Genomic DNA, 22901 nt, shown 5'->3' with positions numbered 1-22901 from the left:
GGTTTGATCCATCACCGTTCTTTAGCCCACTCTGGCACCCCAGTTCAGACATGGCCATATGCAAATCAGTCTGACCCTGTGCCTCATGGGAACAGTCCAGCCCGAACTGCCAAGCCATGCCTTCCCTGGACCGGAAACAAGCGTCCTAGGACCGGTTTCTGGCATTTCAGCCGTCTTCAGCCAGGCTTGCTTGAATCCAGTGGCAAAGTGAGCAAGGGACTCGCGTCTGAGCATACCCTGCCAACTTATGGCGAACAAAGCGGTACAAAAGGGGGTGGTGATGGACGGAGCATCAGAACCAATCAAACACTCACACCCAGTCAACAGATCTGGGTTTGATCCATCACCGTTCTTTAGCCCACTCTGCCACCCCAGTTCAGACATGGCCATATGCAAATCAGTCTGACCCTGTGCCTCATGGGAACAGTCCAGCCCAAACTGCCAAGCCATGCCTTCCCTGGACCGGAAACAAGCTTCCTAGGACCGGTTTCTGGCATTTCAGCCAGGCTTGCTTGAATCCAGTGGCAAAGTGAGCAAGGGACTCACGTCTGAGCATACCCTGCCAACTTATGGAGAACAAAGCGGTACAAAAGGGGGGGTGGTGATGGACAGAGCATTAGAACCAATCAAACACTCATCCCCTTTGGTATCGCTTTGTTCGCCCTAAGTTGGCAGGGTATGCCCAGACGTGGGTCCCTTGCTCACTTTGCCACTGGATTCAAGATAGCCTGGCTGATGAGGGTTATGAACCCGAAACCGGTCCCAGGATGCTTGTTTTTGGTCCAGGGAAGACATGGCTTGGCAGTTCAGGCTGGACTGTTCCCAGGAGGCACAGGGTCAGACTGATTTGCATATGGCCATGTCTGAACTGGGGTGGTGGAGTGAGCTAAAGAATTATGATGGATTAAACCCAAATCAGTTGACTGGGGGTGAGTGTTTGATTTGTTCTAGCGCTCCGTCCATCATCCCCTTTGGTATCGCTTTGTTCACCCTAAGTTGGCAGGGTATGCCCAGACGTGGGTCCCTTGCTCACTTTGCCACTGGATTCAAGATAGCCTGGCTGATGAGGGTTATGAACGCGAAACCGGTCCCAGGATGCTTGTTTCTGGTCCAGGGAAGACATGGCTTGGCAGTTCAGGCTGGACTGTTCCCAAGAGGCACAGAGTCAGACTGATTTGCATATGGCCATGTCTGAACTGGGGTAGTGGAGTGAGCTAAAGAATGATGATGGATTAAACCCAGATCACTTGACTGGGGGTGAGTGTTTGATTTGTTCTAGCGCTCCGTCCATCATCCCCTTTGGTATCGCTTTGTTCGCCCTAAGTTGGCAGGGTATGCCCAGACGTGGGTCCGTTACTCACTTTGCCACTGGATTCAAGATAGCCTGGCTGATGAGGGTTATGAACCCGAAACCGGTCCCAGGATGCTTGTTTCTGGTCCAGGGAAGACATGGCTTGGCAGTTCAGGCTGGACTGTTCCCAAGAGGCACAGGGTCAGACTGATTTGCATATGGCCATGTCTGAACTGGGTTGGTGGAGTGAGCTAAAGACTGATGATGGATTAAACCCAGATCAGTTGACTGGGGGTGAGTGTTTGATTTGTTCTAGCGCTCCGTCCATCATCCCCTTTGGTATCGCTTTGTTCGCCCTAAGTTGTCAGGGTATGCCCAGACGTGGGTCCCTTGCTCACTTTGCCACTGGAGTCAAGATAGCCTGGCTGATGAGTGTTATGAACCCGAAACCGGTCCCAGGATGCTTGTTTCTGGTCCAGGGAAGACATGGCTTGGCAGTTCAGGCTGGACTGTTCCCAAGAGGCACAGGGTCAGACTGATTTGCATATGGCCATGTCTGAACTGGGGTGGTGGAGTGAGCTAAAGAATGATGATGGATTAAACCCAGATCAGTTGACTGGGGGTGAGTGTTTGATTTGTTCTAGCGCTCCGTCCATCATCCCCTTTGCTATCACAAATGAACCAAAGGCATGGCGATTGTATGAGCATGAGGTGCTATGGAAAAAAAAAATTAAAGCAACGGGGGAGAGCGTGTCCTGCCAGCAACAGCAGGCAGGAGAAGACCATTTAAGCAAATAGTGCTCGGAGGCTGTAATTAAAGCCTACTAAGTAACAACACATGTAACAGGGAGTGTCCTCATGGGAGGTTACAAAATGAGACAAGGCGAAACTCAGAGGGACTACTAAGCCTATTGGCCAATGAAAAGCTACAGTTTCCAAAGGACAATGACACAAGCCAATTAAAAATATGGGTGGCGAGTGGGCACAGTTTCTAGTCCATACCTGAATGCAGCATGCCTCGCAGAGCAGCTCATGCGCTGCCCTACCCGACCTAAAAAAGGACTCAGTTTACAGACTTCGGGTTAGCCAATTCACCTCTGTCAGGAGATGGCATGCATCTCTCAGGAGTAGGTACATTGATCCACTAAGCAACCTCACTTCCTCTGTGCTTCTTAATGTGTTTTGTGCACATGTACTAGTCCTAGGTCCCTGAAGACAGTGAATTCCAAGTGGGTTTAATCAGGTTAATCATAAATATTTAATTAGTCTGGCTGAGTTTGCTTGAATCTCTGTGTACAGTTTTTTTACTTTGCTCCAGGGTGATGCTTGGCATTTCCATTAAGGCCACAGAGCAGCCATATGCTTACAGCAGATCCTCAGCCCTGGGGTACTGCCATGAATAGAACATGAGTCTGTAATATATATATCAAGTGTCACAATATCTGAGAACAAAAACTAAAATGCTACAAACAGAGGAGCGGTGGGCTTATGTTGTCTAGCGGACTTTCTCAGAAGACCACCTTTCTTGGTGCTTGGAGAAGTGTGTTTCTGAACAACGTTCTGTTCTGAATCTACAATTGTGTGCTAAGTGTGTTACAAATGGGCCAGAGTTTAGATAAGAATTTGTCCGGAGTGGTGATCTTGAACACTGCGTAAACCTTTTTATGATGATCTCATTTATCCAGTCCTGCTCATTCATTAAAAAGCAACCGACACCTCTGAATCCTAAGGCCACAATGAACAAAAGCAGGTAATGGAAAAAGCATGATGTGGTTTTTGGTTAGGAGCAATTGTGAACTTCTGCCACATTTTAGCCTCAAACGAATAAGAGGTTGGGCACCTGTTGAATTGTGTTTATGGTGGTTTGATTTTAGGTCATGCATTGGAGTCCTGCATCATCCCTCCAAAGAGATAGTATATCTCAGATCTAGGCTGCGACAGACAACTAGTTCTGAAGAGCCACCAGGAGAAGCCATATGCCACAGATTTCAGAAATGATAGACTGGTCTGTGTGCCTCAAAAAAATTAGTCAAGAGACAGATCCTGCACAGCTTTCAGCTGTGCTTCTCAAGCAACCACCAATCACCTGCCATCGTGATCCACGTGCAGGGCGTTGAACATTAGCAGGGGAACAAGGATTCTAGGAGACACCTCAATATGATGAGACTTTGCAAAGAGCTATGCCTCCAGTGACTATCACAACTTGCATGTTGTGTTCTCATCCCGAAGACCTCACAAATACATGGCAAGACCATCCTGTTTAGAAACTCATAACATCCAATGAGCCATCTATGGTAACGCTTGCAGAATGTGGTCCCTCCAACATAAAATAAGGGTAAAGTCAATTATGTGTCCACAAAGCACCTAACCACAAGTACACATAAGTGTTAATATTTACAAACTGTGTTTACCAGGGCAGTGGAAAACAGATTAACCTTAATGTTAGAATGCCTGCAGATTTGGAGTGGTGCAAAATGTTCTAGCACATGACCCCACGTAGGTTGCTGACACCCACAACAAACACAAGAAGTGAATCAAAAGGAATCCCAGGGCACCCTTTAATATTAGCAACCTAGAGGCAAGTAATGTATTGTAAACAGAGAAACGGCAGGTGATGGTTTGATCCAGCATTTTATAAGTTGTATCTATAAGTTAAAAGGGCTAGCTATAAACAAGTTCATGTCTTGAGTGAAATACAAACGTGCTTGATAACACACACCAGATTAAAACTTATCATATGCATTAAAACGGACAAACTCTTGACTTTGGTGCAACATAAAATATTAAAACGTATACCACTTCATACTACACTTCTCTCATTTCTAAGCACCATAAAACAGGTTTTACGATTACACAATTAAGTGGTACTCAATTTACAGACATTGGAAAGACAGATGGCTGACTCAGACTCGTTTGGATGTGAACTTGGGACCTGCAGAACATTGCATTTGTCACAGCCGAGAGCAAAACCCACTAGGCTGTCCTGTCACAGTGATTTTTGTCAAACACAAGACTGCAGAAGAGCCTCTACGAAGGGCTAGAAGGAAGAAAACAACTCCATAGAAGTTATTTTGCTCCTGCTTGCCTTGAATTTAAAATTCACATCAGATTCAGCAAAAGGACGACCTGACACTCCAGCTGAGAAAAAAAGCCAAGATACATTTCAACCTGACTAGTTAGTGAGACAACCTCTTTGGCTGTGGAATGCAACCCGACTGCCACAAACTATGAACATAACCTGGATCACCACTCAAGCAATTTGAAGAGCAGGGACAATGAAGTGTCACCAGTGGTCCTGTAACCGTCTGTTTGCCACCTGCCTCAAGTACTACCTAAGAGACCTTCCATCCACCTATTCAGCACAAGGAGACTAGAGGAAATGCCCAATTTGCCTTGAAACCCTTCTGGTGCCCTCAATAGACCCATCAGTGAGCTTCAGCAATTTAAAGTGCAGGTGAAAGCCCTGACAGAAATGGAGTCTGCTTGCTGTACGTACGTCACTTCACAGCTGAACAAACGTCACTGCACAACCAGGTGATCTTGTTGACTGCACAGACACCCTCAAGTGCATCATTCCTAAAAGCAGCTAGCCTGTATGGTGTGTCACGATGACAGCCCATACCAACCTTGAATTTTGGTGTTCGTAGAGTGAGTGGGGCCACATTCATATGCACTCAGGGGGCCCCAATCTCAAGAAATCAGGGTCAGCATTTTGTCAAACAATCTAAGACCCAAGAGTACCCATGGCAATTAATGACGGTAAATTATGTCGGTCTTTGTCGGTTCTTCCACTGAGGATCGCCTACTTAAAGCACCTAGTGGGGTTCAATTAAAACAGTTTCTTGCAAACATCTAAATGAATCATTTGCACTGAACAAAGTTGGTCATCTCTATAAAATAATAACATTTTTTAAAAACACACACAGATCCCGAGAATATATTTCGTGCTGTACATTGCTTTAAAGCTCAGCGAACATTTCTCCCTATTGATTCCAAAAACCAGATTGATTCATTTACATGTTTGGCCGCAATCAAGCTTGAAGAGGAGTGAATGACTACCAGGTCAGCTTCCCAGCTGGCACCTCCAAACTGACTTCAGACCACAGAAGTCAGCCCCTTCTGTTGAACCAAAGGGAATGCCTACGGGGCGGGCCGTGCTGCTGGGGAAGGCCCGCAGCTCTGACAATATTTACAGATGTGAGATAGACTGTTTAAGAGATTATTACCACATGCTGTCAGTGCCGCACACAGGGGAGTGGGGGGAGAAGGCTGTGCTGTCCGAGAAAGGTGTTAGGAGGCAGCACCCCATCAGCAAGTCCAGGAAATGTGTCCATATAAATATCGGGCTCCTTTGTCTAACACGAAGGAGAGCGTGAGGCAAGCAGTGTTTTCTGCATCATGTTTGCAAAGGCAACCAAACGATCCTAGGAAGAAACGAAACCCATCTCTTTCAAACAAGTTGTGCGGGTCACAGCCCCTGTTGTTAATGCGGACGACAGCGCTGCTGAAACAAATGCATAATTCTCGGCGGTGAAATTAAAACATAATATTTTTTCGGTGACTGAAAAATACATTAAAAAACAGTGTGTCCATAGAGAAGCTGCAATCCCTGTGGGCCGATATGCCGGACGTACTGTCCGCAGTGGGCGGGGACTGGAATGACGTTATGGACTTGGTTAAAGATAGGACTGGGATTGGGAGTAGCCCCAGCAGTGGTCTTCCCACGAAACTACACTCATTGTTAACGGTGCTGGACTGGGTCGATACATGGCGGCATACTCACGGTGATTCCTGGGGATACACCTACCTCTCGGCGATCCATAAATCTTTCTCCAGACTTGACTATATTTTAGGTCCCCAGGCAGTGGTTGGTAGGGTGGCGGCGGCGGATATTTTGTCTCGGGGCCTTTCTGATCACTCCCCGGTATCAATTGAGCTTTTATATGGGCAGGGGGAGGCAACCATTACGGTGGCGCCTCTCAGTGTGGCACCTGCAGAACAAAGAATATGGGACTCACATGAGCGAATCGATTGCCCAATATTTGACGACAAATGAGGGGTCCGTTTCTAGCGCCGCCACTCTATGGGAGGCGCTGATGCGCACTCTCCGTGGGGCAGACATATCCTGGTGCGTGGCGGCTCACAGGAAGCGTAGGGAGGAACTGACTCGCGCAGAGGCGGACATGGAGGCACTCGAACGTCAGAATCGAGGGGCAGGAAGTGACCAGTGTGTGCGACAATTGCTTCTTGCCCAACAGGCCTGTGCCGCCCTACTGATGGACGAAGCACGCCAGGTTTGGCTGGCGACACGCAGCAGGATATACCAGTGGGGGGACAAGTCCAGCAAGATGTTGCATCGACATTGTCAGGGCACGTTCCACTCCCAGGTCCTCCCGGGTATTCTGGACTCGGCGGGAACACCGATTACAGACCCTCCTGCCATAGCGGAGAGCTTCGCCACATACTACGCGGATCTCTATGCCTCCCGGGAATGTCAGCCGGCATCCACCATTGATACGTTTATAACAGATTTACCGCCCAAAGTGGTGTCGGATGAGGTGCGGGATCAGCTGGAGGCCCCCTTGACGGATGAGGAGCTGGGAGTGGCCCTGGGAGAGCTCAACCCCCGGGAAAACACCTGGACCCAATGGGTTTCCAAGTGAGTTTTTTCGCCGCAATAATGTACAATTGGCCCAGCATTATCGGGCGGTGGTGGAAGAGGCCCCGGAAAAAGGCCTGCTCCCCCCAGATTGGAGACATGCGGAGGTGGTGGTGTTCCATAAGCCCGGTGGTCCCCCAAAGCAGCATGCCTCATATCGCCCCATATCTCTCTTAAACCTGGAGGCAAAAATTCTGGCAAAGGCACTGGCCAATCGCCTCTTGCCCCATATCACTACACTTGTACACCCTGATCAGGCGGGGTTTATGCCTCAGAGGCCAACCAGACAACATTAAGAGGGCACATGTGGCGGTCGCAGCTATTCGGCAGACCGGGGAACCGGCGGCACTTCTCTTAGCGGATATGGACAGGGCTTTCGACTCTCTGAGCTGGGTCTACCTCTTCGCATTGCTAAGCAGTCTCAATCTGGGCCCACGCTTCCTCTCCTATATAAAACTCTTGTATACGGATCTGACGGCGTCGGTACGGGTTGGGGGCACGACCTCCTCAACCTTTTTTTTTAAAAGGGGCACACGGCAGGGATGTCCCGTCTCCGTTTTTATTCGTCCTAGCCATGGAGCCCTTGGCAGCGTTGGTGCGCATAGATGCACAGGTACGGGCCTTGAATGGGCCCCGGGTCTGTCCGATACGATCGCGCTATATGCGGACGATGTCCTCTTCTTTATTACTGCAGTTGACAGGACGGGGCCACGGCTTCTGCGTATCATGCAGATCTTTGGGGAGACTTCGGGTCTGTACATGAATCCCTGCAAATCCACATTGTGGGCTCTGGGGGATCGGACGAGAATGGGCGCATGGGCGCCCTCAATCCAGTCGGCAGCAGGAGGCTTGAAATATCTGGGGGTGTTTCTCTCGGACGTACCGGCAATTGCCTGGGAGCGAAACCTGGCACCAGTGTTGGAGCGGGTCCGTGCGGACCTTAAGTCTTGGTCCCGTATGCCTCTGACATTGTTCGGTAGATCGTAGGCCGTGTTGCTGGGGAAGGCCCGCAGCTCTGACAAGATTTACAGATGTGAGATAGAATGTTTAAGAGATTATTACCACATGCTGTCAGTGCCGCACACAGGGGAGTGGGGGGAGCAGGCTGTGCTGTCCGAGAAAGGTGTTAGGAGGTAGCACCCCATCAGCAAGTCCAGAAAATGTGTCCATATAAATATCGGGCTCCTTTGTCTAACACGAAGGAGAGCGTGAGGCAAGCAGTGTTTTCTGCATCATGTTTGCAAAGGCAGCCAAACGATCCTAGGAAGAAACCCATCTCTTTCAAACAAGTTGTGCGGGTCACAGCCCCTGTTGTTAATGCGGACGACAGCGCTGCTGAAATAAATGCATAATTCTTGGCGGTGAAATTAAAGCATAATATTTTTTCGGTGACTGAAGAATACATTAAAAAACAGTGTGTCCATAGAGAAGCTGCAATCCCTGTGGGCCGATATGCCGGACGTACTGTCCGCAGTGGGCGGGGACTGGATTGACGTTATGGACTTGGTTAAAGATAGGACTGGGATTGGGAGTAGCCCCAGCAGTGGTCTTCCCACAAAACTACACTCATTGTTAACGGGGCTGGACTGGGTCGATACATGGCGGCATACTCACGGTGATTCCTGGGGATACACCTACCTCTCGGCGATCCATAAATCTTTCTCTAGACTTGACTATATTTTCGTTCCCCAGGCAGTGGTTGGTAGGGTGGCGGCGGCGGATATTTTGTCTCGGGGCCTTTCGGATCACTCCCCGGTATCAATTGAGCTTTTATATGGGCAGGGGGAGGCAACCATTCCGGTGGTGCCTCTCAGTGTGGCACCTGCAGAACGAAGAATATGGAACTCACAGGAGCGAATCGATTGCCCAATATTTGACGACAAATGAGGGGTCCGTTTCCAGCGCCGCCACTCTGTGGGAGGCGCTGATGCGCACTCTCCGTGGGGCAGACATATCCTGGTGCGCGGCGGCTCACAGGAAGCGTAGGGAGGAACTGACTCGCGCAGAGGCGGACATGGAGGCACTCGAACGTCAGAATCGAGAGGCAGGAAGTGACCAGTGTGTGCGACAATTGCTTCTTGCCCAACAGGCCTGTGCCGCCCTACTGATGGACGAAGCACGCCAGGTTTGGCTGGCGACACGCAGCAGGATATACCAGTGGGGGGACAAGTCCAGCAAGATGTTGCATCGACTTTGTCAGGGCACGTTCCACTCCCAGGTCCTCCCGGGTATTCTGGACTCGGTGGGATTACCAATTACAGACCCTCCTGCCATAGCGGAGAGCTTCGCCACATACTACGCAGATCTCTATGCCTCCCGGGAATGTCAGCCGGCATCCACCATTGATGAGTTTATAACAGATTTACCACCCAAAGCGGTGTCGGATGAGGAGTGGGATCAGCTGGAGGCCCCCTTGACGGATGAGGAGCTGGGAGTAGCCCTGGGAGAGCTCAACCCCCAGGAAAACATCTGGACCCAATGGGTTTCCAAGTGAGTTTTTTTGTCGCTATAATGTACAATTGGCCCAGCATTATCGGGCGGTGGTGGAAGAGGCCCGGGAAAAAGGCCTGCTCCCCCCAGATTGGAGACATGCGGAGGTGGTGGTGTTCCATAAGCCCGGTCATCCCCCAAAGCAGCATGCCTCATATCGCCCCATATCTCTCTTAAACCTGGAGGCAAAAATTCTGGCAAAGGCACTGGCCAATCGCCTCTTGCCCCATATCACTACACTTGTACACCCTGATCAGGCGGGGTTTATGCCTCAGAGGGCAACCAGACACAACATTAGGAGGGCACATGTAGCGGTCGCAGCTATTTGGCAGACCGGGGAACCGGCGGCACTTCTCTTAGCGGATATGGACAGGGCTTTCGACTCCCTGAGCTGGGTCTACCTCTTCGCATTGCTAAGCAGACTCAATCTGGGCCCACGCTTCCTCTCCTATATAAAACTCTTGTATACGGATCTGACGACGTCGGTACGGGTTGGGGGCGCGACCTCCTCAACCTTATTTTTTAAAAGGGGCACACGGCAGGGATGTCCCGTCTCCGTATTTATTCATCCTAGCCATGGAGCCCTTGGCAGCGTTGGTGCGCATAGATGCACAGGTACGGGGCTTTGAATGGGCACCGGGTCTGTCCGATACGATCGCGCTATATGCGGACGATGTCCTCTTCTTTATTACTGCAGTTGACAGGACGGGGCCATGGCTTCTGCGTATCATGCAGATCTTTGGGGAGACTTCGGGTCTGTACATGAATCCCCGCAAATCCACATTGTGGGCTCTGGGGGATCGGACGAGAATGGGCGCATGGGCGCCCTCAATCCAGTCGGCAGCAGGAGGCTTGAAATATCTGGGGGTGTTTCTCTCGAACGTACCGGCAATTGCCTGGGAGCGAAACCTGGCACCAGTGTTGGAGCGGGTCCGTGCGGACCTTAAGTCTTGGTCCCGTATGCCTCTGACATTGTTCGGTAGATCAGCAATATTCAAGATGGTAGCACATCGCCGGCTTCTCTACCAGCTACAGAATCACCCGTACCTGATCCCTCCTAGATGGTTCTGGCTGGTGAATTCCGTGCTTGGGCAGTTCCTGTGGGAAGGGGGAAAGGTACGCGTGGCTTCTTGTCCACCTACTGTGGAGGTCTTGCGTCCTCGGACATTCTCTCATACTATCAGGTCTCGCACTTGCTGGTCCTAAACGAGTGATGGTACGGTGATAATGGAGATCCAGCGTATGCGCTAAAATGACAACTCATGGGACGCCACACACTACATACACTTTTGTACTCGGCTCCGCTGCGGGGTACGTTGCCATCGGCCACACGGGTGGTGTTTTCGATTTGGAGACAGGCGCTGTGGCTTATGGGTTGGTGGAATGTCCTGACTCTGGAGTCCCCTTTGTGGAATAATGGGTGCCTGCCCCAATTGGCGGCCCTTCCGGTTTTTCGGGGATGGGACAACATTGGTATCTCCACCCTGGGAGATGTCCTGAGGGGCACGACACTAAAGCCATTCCGAGATCTCCAGAAGGAGTTCCTTATGCCTCAGTCACAATTTTATCGATACCTCCAGTTCCGCCACGCCCTGTCCCCCAGCCTGCAGGGTCTAGAGTCCCACCCTGAATTTAGTCCTTTGGAAGCGAAAGTCTTTATGGGGGACTTACAAGAAAAGAAGATTTCTCAAATTTACCAGTCCCTGGTCACTCACTGCTCCTCCACACTTCAGAAACTCCGGGGGACTGGGAGGGAGACGTGGGCAGTCTGGAGGAGGAGGACTGGACTGAGGCTTGGCAGGCCCACGGGGGGCGGCTATAGCAATGCGACTCCACCTGATCCAGTTCAAATACCTTCACAGGGTCTATTTTACTAGGGCACGATTGTGGTGGGCGGGGCTAATCTCTTCCCCAGAGTGTCTTCGTTGTGGTCTGGAGGAGGGTACATTTATACACACGGTTTGGCGGTGCACATCTCTGGATCGCTTCTGGAGGAGGGTATTCACATGCCTTTCCAATGTCCTGGGATGGGAGCTTCCTCGTTCACCGCAGTTGGCCCTGCTTCATGTTATGGAGGGGATAGGTGGCAATGTCTACAAGCGGCATCTCATGTTATTAGGCTTCACACTGGCGAAGCGAGACATTGCTAAGGCGTGGAAGGCGGCGCGGGCCCCCTTGGTTGCTGCCTGGAAAAATGGATTCGATTTTTGCGTGGGGCTGGAACAACCTATCTTTGTAGCCAGGGGATGCCCGCGCAAGCATTATAAAATATGGAAACGATGGGCGGAGTATCGATGCCTATGGTTGGAGCCGCCAGTGATAGTGGAGCCTCATTTACCTGGCTACGTTTCTGGGTCTGTTAAGACGGAGGGGAGGGAGGGGCCAGGAGGGTGTGTGTTCTCATGTTAGGACTATTCGATTTTACATCAAGGCTGTGGACAAGATCATGTGGACTTAGTGCGAACTTCAGGGGGGGTGAGGGAGGGAGAGAGTTGGGGGGGTTATATCATTTAATGTGTCTATGTTATGCATTGTTGATTTGGCAAAACAAAAGTCGATTGCTTTCATGGCTAAGTATGATCTGATTCGGCAGACGCCTCTGGTGTGCAGAGCTCTGTGCTACATATGCAAATTGACGAATAAAATATATATATTTTTTTAAAACACAGTGTGTCAAGCCGCGCTATTTTTAAATGAATATATTATGTTGTACACAGTCAAGATCGAGTTAGGCGAGCCGCACTGGTAAAAAAAAAAGCGATTGCGGGAGAGCTTGCCCTGCCTGCTGCTGCAACAGCAGGCAGGAGAAAGTTGTTTAAGAAAATAGTGCTCAGTCTGTAATTGAAACTTCCCGAATAACAACACAAGTAAAAGGGCCAGTCCTCATGGGAGGTTACAAATGCAGACTAGGCGGTACCAAGGAGGGACTACTAAACCTATTTATTAATTAAAAGCAACTATTTCGAAAGGACAGTAACAGGAGACAGTTGAAAGGATGGGCAGGAAATGGGCAGCGCTTGTATTCCATACCTGAATACAGCATGTCTCGCAGAGCAGCGCATGCGCTTCCCAGGCTCGACCTAAAAAGCTAATACATCTCCCTCTGGGAAAGGGATGTGGAGAGTAGACACAGTAGACTGTACTGTTACAACAGACCAGGGGCCTTATTTGCAAGATCTATCAGATACGGCTCATTCCTGTTCTTTTCCCCTGCGCTGGAGCACAAAGGGCTGCCACGCGCCAACGCAGGCACCTTTGAGCCATGGTGCAAGGGTGCCTGTGTAGCAGGGAGGATTGTTTTTGTGCAAGAAGGGAAACATTCCTGCACAAACCAATCACAAGAGGCTTTTTTCCTCTTTCTATTGGTGCTGCCGGATGCAGCACAAATAGAAAAAGGAAAAATTAGGAGAAATAAAGGTATTTCTTCTCGTTGCGCCTCCCTTATGCCTCCCCTGGGTAGGTATATGTTTTTGGCGCTACCTCAGAGTTACGATTCCTCGTAAATCTGGGGCAGTGTCAAAAGGCCATGAGTGGTGCTGGGAACACCCACAGCAACACCCATTGCACGCCCCTTTAATGCAGAAAACAGCGTCAAAGAGAACAATATTTATGAGGTCGCATTAAGCCATGCAAAGTGGCTTAGTGCTGCCTGGTAAATATGGAGCAGACCCCTGCGCCACCCGAGCGTCACAAGATGTGATGCTCCGGTGGCACAGCTTCATTGTAAATGAGGCCCCAGGAATGTCAGCACTGCAGCTTACCCCACCACTGACAGGAACCTGCAACATCGAGAGAGCCAACCCATGTGACCGCAAACTGAAAATGGAAACAGATCAACGGAAACTGACTTAAAACAAAAAGAGGTGAACCTGAGCATGCTTTAATGGTGGCAGTAGATAAACAAAAACCAAGATGAACCTTCTAGCATTCTGTCTCAGATGCAGAGATTTCAGAGAAAACTACCTTTGGAGGTTCTCTGAGAAGCAAAACAACTTCCCAAGAAAATGTGCATTTCCTCAAATTATACCAGACAAACAAGTTAGATAACTGCCATAGCTTACTCTGTCTCTATATCTAGCTGCATCTCTAGCTCTGGCCCTGTCTCTATCTCTACCTCTAGCTCTGTGCCTCTCTCTAGTTCTATCTCTATCTCTATCTCTAGTTTTGACTGTAGCTCTGTCTCTATCTCTTGTTCTGTCTCTATCTCTGTCTCTATCTCTATCTCTGTCTCTAGCTATATCTCTGTCTCTAGCTCTGTGCCTATCTCTGTCTCTAGCTCTGTCTCTATCTGTATCGCTAGGCCGGTCTCTATCACTGTCTCTATGTCTATCTCTGGCTCTATCTCTAGCTCTATCTCTAGTTCTGTGTCTACCTCTGTCTCTATCATTGTCTCCAGCTCCTTCTATGTCCCTATCTACATCTCTATCTCTAGCATTGACACAAAAAGTGATTTGAAGCATTCTTTTCATTTACATATATCTTTATGTCATGTGCCTTTCTTTGTGTCAAAAACACATCTGTTTTGCGGTTTACTGGTTACACAGTTTTGTGATAACATTGCCCTCTGGTACAACTTGTCAGACAAATCAAGTGAATTTGAATGTTTGATTTGCCACACGACCACTCCGTGTCCCAAGATTTGACATGATTTTGTGTTGGGAAAAGGAACACCCAAAGGCCGCCCTACATGTAACTTTGATGTTCGAAGAAACTATACAAATGTGTTTTTGTAACTTGTGATGCCCAACCCTCTGATCACTGTCTTGTAGTCTTCTTGTGTGTGGTTGTGAATTATGGATTTATTGACTGTGGAGAGGATGCACATAAGTGGATATATTCTTTCTGTCCCCCCAGTTTGGCGACCTGCTGTTTGAGGAAGAAGTGGAGCAGTGCTCTGACCTGTGCCAGAGGGTCTTACATCACTGCAGCAGCAGCATGGAGACCACCCGCAGCCAGGCCTGCGCCACCCTCTACCTGATCATGAGATACAGCTTCAGCAGCATCAGCGTAAGATGTCCCATGGACCCCTGGGCCAACACTGGGTCTGCCCTGTGGATTATATATAGCTATAAAAGAAGGCATACTGTGAATGAGGGACAGGAGCATAGCTACATCCACCTACAATTCTCTTTATACTCTTTCCATTTTCTGTAGACTTATTTTGAGTAGTGCAGTTCAGCTGCCAACGGATGTCCAGCGGTACTGGTGAGGTTGTACCCCATGGGTAACCATCTTGTGGTGCAATGTGCGATTCTGGGAGCTATACAATGGCACTGTTGTAAAAGGGTGGGGGTGACAGCAGCTGAAGACATAAATACAGAGATGCAGAAGATAACATATAACTTGTAGTTGGTATAGAATGATGAAAAGTGTGTAATTTAAGAGATAACTCTTTCCATGTACATTTGCAGAGAGAATGTCAACGGTGACACAAATATATTGGGCTTGGCAAAGGATCTTTTCTTTTTCTTTTAAGTGACGAGAATCCAAATGTATATCCTCAGGATTGGAATCCTTAACTGAGCTGACAGAAAATGTATTAAGATAGCCTATATTTTGAATACATGGGTCATCTCAAAAATACAATTTCAATCAGTGGTAAAATATGATTTTTGTGGTACTAGTAAAACTCAATCTCCAAACAATGGGCTTTCTGTTTTAAGTATATGAATTTTAGAATACTTTTCACACATGCCAAATAAAATAATTTTGAAACACCAGAGCTCAAACTAAACCTCAGATGCATTCTCTCGGTTTGCGCTATGGCACCCCCTTTAACTCAGTGAGCATGCTATAGACCAGTTCACCTTTTTACACAAAAGTGCATTAGTGAAAGACAGTTACAACGTTTCAAATTGCAGTTCTGTCTTTTTCTGGAGGCAGACAGGTGTGGTAAATATTTCATTACCGGTACTATTTTTTATGCGGTAAAGTCTAGTAAGAATAACTCAGTAAATATAAGAGGCAGAATCCGTGGTATTAGAGGTTCTAAAAGGCTTTATTCCTTTACAAAGGAAATACAATTCGAATTGCAGGCTTCAAATTCCATCACCACGAAAGTTCAGGAAGGAAGGGCATACATTATTGACAGGTAATGGTATTTATATGGAAAGCATTACATTAAGACAGATGCAAGAGGCGTAACAGCTGATAATACAGATAAAATAGGCATACGTAACTAAAAAAGGCGGACATATAGGCGTAACTTAGAAAACGTCATTATACATGATGTCACAAGTGGGTGGATCCATAAGAGAATCCTGCAATGTCAGCAGAAATATTTGGCAGAGATGCGCGCGCAGCCGCATGACGTGTGATTGACGTGCAACTAGAGGGTGAAGGGGACTTGACATTTAGCTCTACATGTGGAGACAGAAGTCTGGGGGGTCATGTCAACCTAATCCCAAATCATATCTAATATCCTATGTTTAAAGAACTGTGTTATCCAAAAGGAAAGGTCTCTAGGATAGAATCTATTCTATACTGACTGTTAATGCGTGTACAAGCGCCTAAGTGTCTACATGAGATGCGAGGGGGCAGGAATCTTCCATGGTAACAGGGGCTATGAATTACTTGCATGAGGACAGCGAGGCCTGGCCCTTTGCACGGTAGCTGGAGGAGTGTTTACCTAAACTACTAGACAGGAATGCATCGGATGAGGAGCGGAGCAGATAATCTTGAAGGTGAAATACAGTTTTTGGCAGGCAACAGGCTGGATCAGGCACCGTTAGCCGCGCAGGGAGTAGGACAAAGTTCATGGATGCAGATGCGGGCCCAGACTGGAGCTCTCAGAGGCAGAAGGCAGGAAAAGGCTTGATGACAGAATTCAGGGCCTACTCGCCTGAATCTGTAAAATGTGGAAAGTGAACCACATAAAGTCGGTGGCCTTTCATACTTAGGAATGGAATATCTGACCCATTCATGGCGGATCTGAAAGAGGACATGTTGACGGTGGACGCACATATATTTGCGTCTTCAAAACTGGAACTGGAGGGAACATACATGTACTTATAGCATGCACATGGAGCCGTTGGGGTCTACGATAGGGGACATAACTGACCACAAAATTCATATTTCCTCACAGGCCTCAGTCTGAAGAGAGGGCAGGAACCCCACCCATCCGCTGCAGTGGGGTGCAGTATTTTATTGTACTCACCTACAGAGGGGGCTTGGGACCCTAGAACCCCTTTGACTCCTCCCAAGTGGCCACCTCTGTGCATACTGACTGTGCACTGCATTCTATGTGACGCACAACCAGTGCGTCTCCTGACAGTTTCTTTGGCATTGAGCCAACGTCTGCGATACAGTATGGCACAATGGTAAAATGTCTCCTTATTTGTGATTGCACCGGTGCACATCCTGCGCGACACATTCCATGTGACAGATGGGGCGGCTCAAACATTTGCGGGCCCTTCTGTAATACCAAAGCGCCTTTGAGGATCAAACAAGAAGTACACATGCCCTTTGCGCCCCCGGGGAACTTTGTATAATACGGCCTGAAGAATGGCTAGATTCAAGTTATGCAAAGGTAGCGATATCTGAGCAGCAGTCTTTTGATTTATGTTAAGCTTATTCAGAATTTGGTCAACAATCATTGTCTCATGAATCTATTTCAGTCCAAATATTACTTTCAGAGATACATCAGGGAGATATGTGCTTTTCCCAGAGAATTCCTCATTTCACACCTGTTCTTGTTCTGATGAAGTAGTTTTTCATGAAAACATGTATGATAGTTTGGTAATCCAAATGAATATAACAGTTTTTAACAAGCTGTAAATTTGCACTCTAAAGTGACCACATAAATAGTGTTATCCTTGAAGTATCATATTAAATTGTTAATAATACTTTAATCTAATCTAAAGCATAATTGAGGGCATAATTACATAGAACGGGGCAGCCCTCTAGATCCCGATGATTCTGAGTAGATACAGATTCAAAAAGAAGAGTTGATTCCCACAGGTGATTTTTCTTTTACAAAAAAACTCTTTATTATGTGCCACATTTTCTTTACTGTGCAGACACATACTTCATAGTGACTAATTTCCTCCTATGTGCTCTTCATTTACAGAACTTTGCGAGAGTTAAAATGCAAGTGACAATGTCTCTGGCGTCACTTGTGGGCAAGTCGCAAGACTTCAACGAGGAGTACCTGCGGAGGTCTTTGAGGACAATCCTGGCCTACGCAGAAGAAGACATAGACATGCAGCCAACGCTCTTCCCTGTTCAGGTGAGTTGAGAACACGTAAGGAGTCAGAATAATTCAAGGGTGGATCATCAGTCAGTTGATACGGATAGTGAATCTGATTCATAAAACAATAAGGACACGTAGCATAGTTCTCCGTGAATCTACTGCACATAATTGCCCATGCTTCATGTTCACTGTTCCACAGACCATTTCACTACAGTGCATGAAAGGCATTCAACTTTGCAGGAACCTACTCTCAGTGACACCCCCAACTTCATTCTGTCCAACTTCCCCACCCTAAAGCTCTCCTACCCTTCCTGGGTGCTGAAGGGACAACATCAGAGCGCATACATCACCAGCCCCACATGGAGATGCTTGCAGTTTTCCTAAAATACCCCGCCATGGATATTTCAACACCCACTGCCACAAGTCTCCATGTGGGGAATTCAAAACAGCAGCTTATTGGTGTGTGTGTTGCTCCTTAATTTGCTGTGGTGAATACACAACTTTCCCTTAAATAAAGTTTTTTTTTTTTTGTGACTACACATATTTACCGAACATTTGAGAACCATGCTAGCACTAGAACTGATGATGTTCTACCATCAAGAAAATTGTAAACTCGTGAAACACAGACCGATACTAATTCACCAATTAAACTTTTCCAATTAATTTTAATAAATAATTTGAACATATAGCTTTGCAAACTACAGGGAGTAAGCTAAAGACGGAGTTACCTTGAGGCAGAACTGAATAATGAGATTTGACAGCCTGGCATGCCCGGACTGCCCAACATTAAACCTAGTGCGTTCAAGCAGTAGATGACTGTAAGAAATCGGATTATTATTTGAGGTGAGTGACTACACGCACCAAAGAATAATCACAGACTTTTTCAGGGTGAACCCTCAAAGTCACTAAATTAACCGGAAATAGACCCCGTGGTAGCAGAGCAGACAGGCTTAACTTAAGGAACATGTAAATTATATATGCAGTACCTAAACAGAAATAAAGTTAAAATGAAAAACAATAAAAATCCCAAACTGAAAAAAGTCGCATTTAAAAAGAAATAACACCAGAACGACAGAAATCCAATAAGAGAAACTGGAGCTATGGATATTTTTAACGTTTATTTGAAATAGCGGCAAAAAGCACAAAGTGCCAATGATAATCATTGGTCACGATAGACCAGGACCGAGGAGCAATTTGAGGCTTACCGCGATGGATAGTATTTTAAGTCTCACTCCACCACAGGAGTACACTTCTAAAGCTACCCCGGGACCTCAGGGGAAGCACTCAGAGACTGACAAGGTGACAAGCAGAGACCAATATCAGGGTCCAGTTGCCACTGATCAGCTGGGCAGTTATAGGTAAGGCATCTGTTGTAAAGCAAAATCCATCCATGTAACTATTAAAAAGATTTCATTCATAGCAGCACCGAAAATTGTCCTACACACAGGACAACTCCAGATCAACTGCATTGCCTCCTGCATCCCATGATCAACATTCTCCTGGAATGCGGAATACAGGTTAAACCAAAACACCAGCATGTGTATTAGAGTTGTTATAATTTGCAGACAACAACATATTGCAGCTATTTGTATCCCTGCAGCTTGAACAGGAGGTCAGCCTTATGACCTGTGGAGCCCACTTCTTTATCCAGGGTACAAGCGGGAGCCGGTCCAATCCTTCAAGGATCCTCTCAGGTCATTGATAGTAGGCCCAGTACTCTTCTGGTCATCCGCTGGTACAGAAAGTGTTGTGAAATGGGTACCTGAAGGTGTCTCATTTATGCCAAGCACTCCTGGGCACTTCGTAACCAATGGGTAAAAGTTTCAAGGGGTAACCCAACCATCTTTTGTAGCAGTTCCTGTTTTTCCCTAATGCAAACAATCCCAAAATGCCAGGTGTTGGCATTTTCAAGATGGTGAAAGTCTTTGGCCACACTAAACTTGAGCTCTGATGGCTGGGGAGTCTGTGGTGAGTATACTGTGGTAATATTAGTGTCCTCCCACATCGACCACTACAATCCTGTTTGAGGCAGGTACTGTACCCACAACAAACCCAGGGATAGTATTCTGGTAGGACAAAAGCAGGTTCCTCCAGTAACCAGACCGTGGATACACAAAAATTGTATTGATGCCCTGTTCTCTCCCTTTAAAGTGTGCCTCAAATGTTACATGTAGCTCAACAGACCTGTCAAGCAGGATCTGACACTGTAGAGGCAAAAGGGATGCCCATTGCCCCACTCTGTATTTTCTGTGGAATACAGAGGAGCCATCTCTGACCATCAAGTTCAGCCTATTGTTTGCTCCTGGGAGGCATTTTACAGGCTGACAGCGACTTATACTAATTAGACTTGTGACAATTCAGTCAGGTAAAGGCTAATGTTCTGAAAGTTACTTTTCCTTAATATTTATTAAAAGTCCAACTTCACCATTGAATTGGATTTTTATTAGCTATAAAAAATAGTGGTGTAATTATTTGCATAGCAGGCCCTATTCCCGAAATACAGCATTAGAATTTTAAACTATAATCTGGTTTTCTACAGAGTACAACTAGGTGTGCCACTGTGAAAATAGCTTTTAAGGCCTTGTTACTGTAGGGACATGGCAATATTAATTTTATATGTGCAATTAAATACCATGCTCCCTACTTTGTGGGCTACAAGGCTCACATAGGGGTGACTTACTAATATTTAAAATGGAGGTTTTTATCTGTCAAAAGGACTTATTTTGAGAGTGCATGTTTTGCACAGTTATAGTCAGGCTCCAATCAGAGACCTGAAGCCGTGTTTGCACTGCCACTATAGTGTATGGCACAGTATATGCTGCAGCCCACAAGTGGCAAATGAATTTCCAAGCCCTGTGGTACATTTTGTACAAAATACTATGGACCACTGCTTAATTTGAGCCGGCTGTTTCCAGTGCTCGGCACCAGCACCTAATTCTCAACACTGGCACTAATGATGTCCTAATACATGGTGACGCTGTCCATCTAATTTTGAGATAAGCACAACAACAGTGTTTAATAATTCAATATGCATTAGAAATGACTAATACCTGCCATACATGCCATTCGTTTAGCTTTGGGGGCCTGGAATAGTCTGAATTGCCACACTTACAGGAGCGCAATTGTCAATAATTGTGTTACTACTTGCATTTGTAACACTGTCTGGAGCAATAAGTTCTGCAAGCTGCGGTGGTCTCCTCATAAGGCTGTTGGCACTTACGTTTTTTACGTAACTTACATAACGGAAATTGTATGCTAGTTTAATAAACCAATTAGGAGTGTGCCTAGTCAACCATTTTTAAACCGGGAATGCACGCACTGTGATGCTGTTCAGTAGAGGAAAAATGCACAGTGTTCTAAAGCCAGCAGAAATATAGGGTCCAGCAAAAGGCGAGAAATCAGGGGTGATACTCAGAAAAGGTGGATTTCCTACAATGACAATTAAATTGTATTAAAAAAAGAATATTTCTGTTTTGTGTGTCTCGTCTTACTTCACCTCAGTTCTTCTACTTCCGTGTTCTTTTATTTGCCCCTCTCTACTGATCTCTATCTACATCTATATGTATCTTCTTCCTAGCTCAACTCTGTCTACCTCACTTCTCACTCAATACACCTCTCTCTGCCCCCACATCTCACAACCTCTCTCTCATGACTTCGCCTCTCTCTATCATTCTTTGTGCCTACCTCTACATGTGTACCTCTCTACTCCTCTCTGCTGTAATCCTCCTCACCTCTCATTCTTTCCACTCTATATAGGTCACCTCTATTTACTTATCACTCAGCCCTCTCTCTACCTCATTGCTGTCTACTACACCTCACTGCTGTTTTCCATCTCACCTCTCTGTTCCTCGACTCCATATTCTTCACCTCTTCCGATGTCACGTCTTTTTACCTTACCTCTCTGTCTCTCTCCTCCTTTCTATATCTCACCTCTTTGTACTTCTCTCTCAGCCCTCTTTGTACCGCATCAATCTTTACCTCACCTCTCTACTCCAATTCTCTGTCTCATATTTTCTCACTACATCATCTCTTTCTACCCACCTATCTTTCTCTCTTTCACTACCTAATCTTCCAGTTTACCTCACCATTCATTGCTGTCTCACCTCTCCATATCCCCTCTACCTTTTTCTATGTCTGCTCCCTCTGCCTCATGTCTCACTACCTTAATACATTTTCACTATCTTTATTTCTCTACCACTGTTTTTCTTTCTATCATAAGCACCACTTTCATATCACTATCTGCACCTCCTTTATTTAAACTCACTCTCTATAATTTACCTCGAGCCTTCTAATATTACACATCTCTCCGCCTCCCCTCTCAGGCTCTGCCTCTTTCTCTGGGGTGGCGAAGTGAGCTAAAGAATGATGATAGATTCAACCCAGATGTGCGGGTCTGGGGGTGAGTGTCTGAAAAGTTTCAGCGCTCAGTCCATCATCTCCTTGTGTTTGCTTTGTTCGCCCTAAGTTTGCAGGGTATGCCCAGACATGTGTCCCTTGCTCACTTTGCCACTGGATTCAGGCTAGCCTGGATAATGAGGGGTGTCACCGGTCCCAGGATGCTTGTTTCTGGAACAGGGAACACCTGGCTTGGCAGTTAGGGCTGGACTGTTCTCATGAGGAACAGGGTCAAGACTGATTTGCATATGGCTGGGTCTGAACTGGGGAGGCGAAGTGAGCTAAAGAACGATAATGGATTCCACCCAGATCTGTGACTGGGGGTGAGTGTCTGACAAGGTTCAGCGCGCCGTCCATCATCTCCTTGTGTTTGCTTTCTCTACTTCAGCATCTGTCTCTCTCTCACTACCTCTGTATCGACCTCACCTCTCTTTTTTCTACCTCGCCTCTTTCAACTTCACCTTTCTCTCTACACCTCATCTCTCTTGCTATCCTTCATCTCTTCCTCTAAGTTTCCCGCTGCCTCACTGCTCTTTTGCCTCTCTATACTTCTCTCTATACCTGGCCTCTGCAACTTCCTACATGTACCTTTCTGCCTCTCCCTCGCTTTTAATTACCTCTATTTCAACCGTACCTCTTTCTCTACTTCACCCCTTGGTGTAACCCATGTCACTCCCTCCCTCAACATTCCTCCCCCATCTCTAGCTGCCTTTACCACTTAACCATACTTCAACTTCCTTACCTATCTCTTTACCTCCCTTTCTCTTGCTGTCTCTTTCTCTTTTTACAACTTCTAGTTTCTAAGCAATATATTCATTCTTTTCATTGTATTACTCTTCCAATGAAACATTATAAGGGTGGAACAATGAGAATTA

The 22901-nt window shown here is 46.9% G+C and overlaps 1 protein-coding gene across 2 annotated transcripts in view; it reads left to right on the top strand.

The window, feature by feature from the left end:
* Positions 1 to 22901, top strand: part of DOCK8 (dedicator of cytokinesis 8) — a 567196-nt gene that overhangs the window by 491147 nt on the left and 53148 nt on the right. For both annotated transcript variants that reach the window (XM_085632978.1, XM_085632979.1), the window contains 2 exons: positions 14295 to 14447; positions 17509 to 17667. In XM_085632978.1, the coding sequence (XP_085489104.1) occupies positions 14295 to 14447; positions 17509 to 17667 (312 nt within the window). The remainder of the gene's footprint in view (positions 1 to 14294; positions 14448 to 17508; positions 17668 to 22901) is intronic.

The sequence above is a fragment of the Triturus cristatus genome, chromosome 2_1 (assembly GCF_964204655.1).
Source record: "Triturus cristatus chromosome 2_1, aTriCri1.1, whole genome shotgun sequence".
Taxonomy (NCBI): domain Eukaryota; kingdom Metazoa; phylum Chordata; class Amphibia; order Caudata; family Salamandridae; genus Triturus; species Triturus cristatus.
Note: the sequence above shows the minus strand (reverse complement) of the source record. Positions and strands in the feature narration are given on the sequence as shown.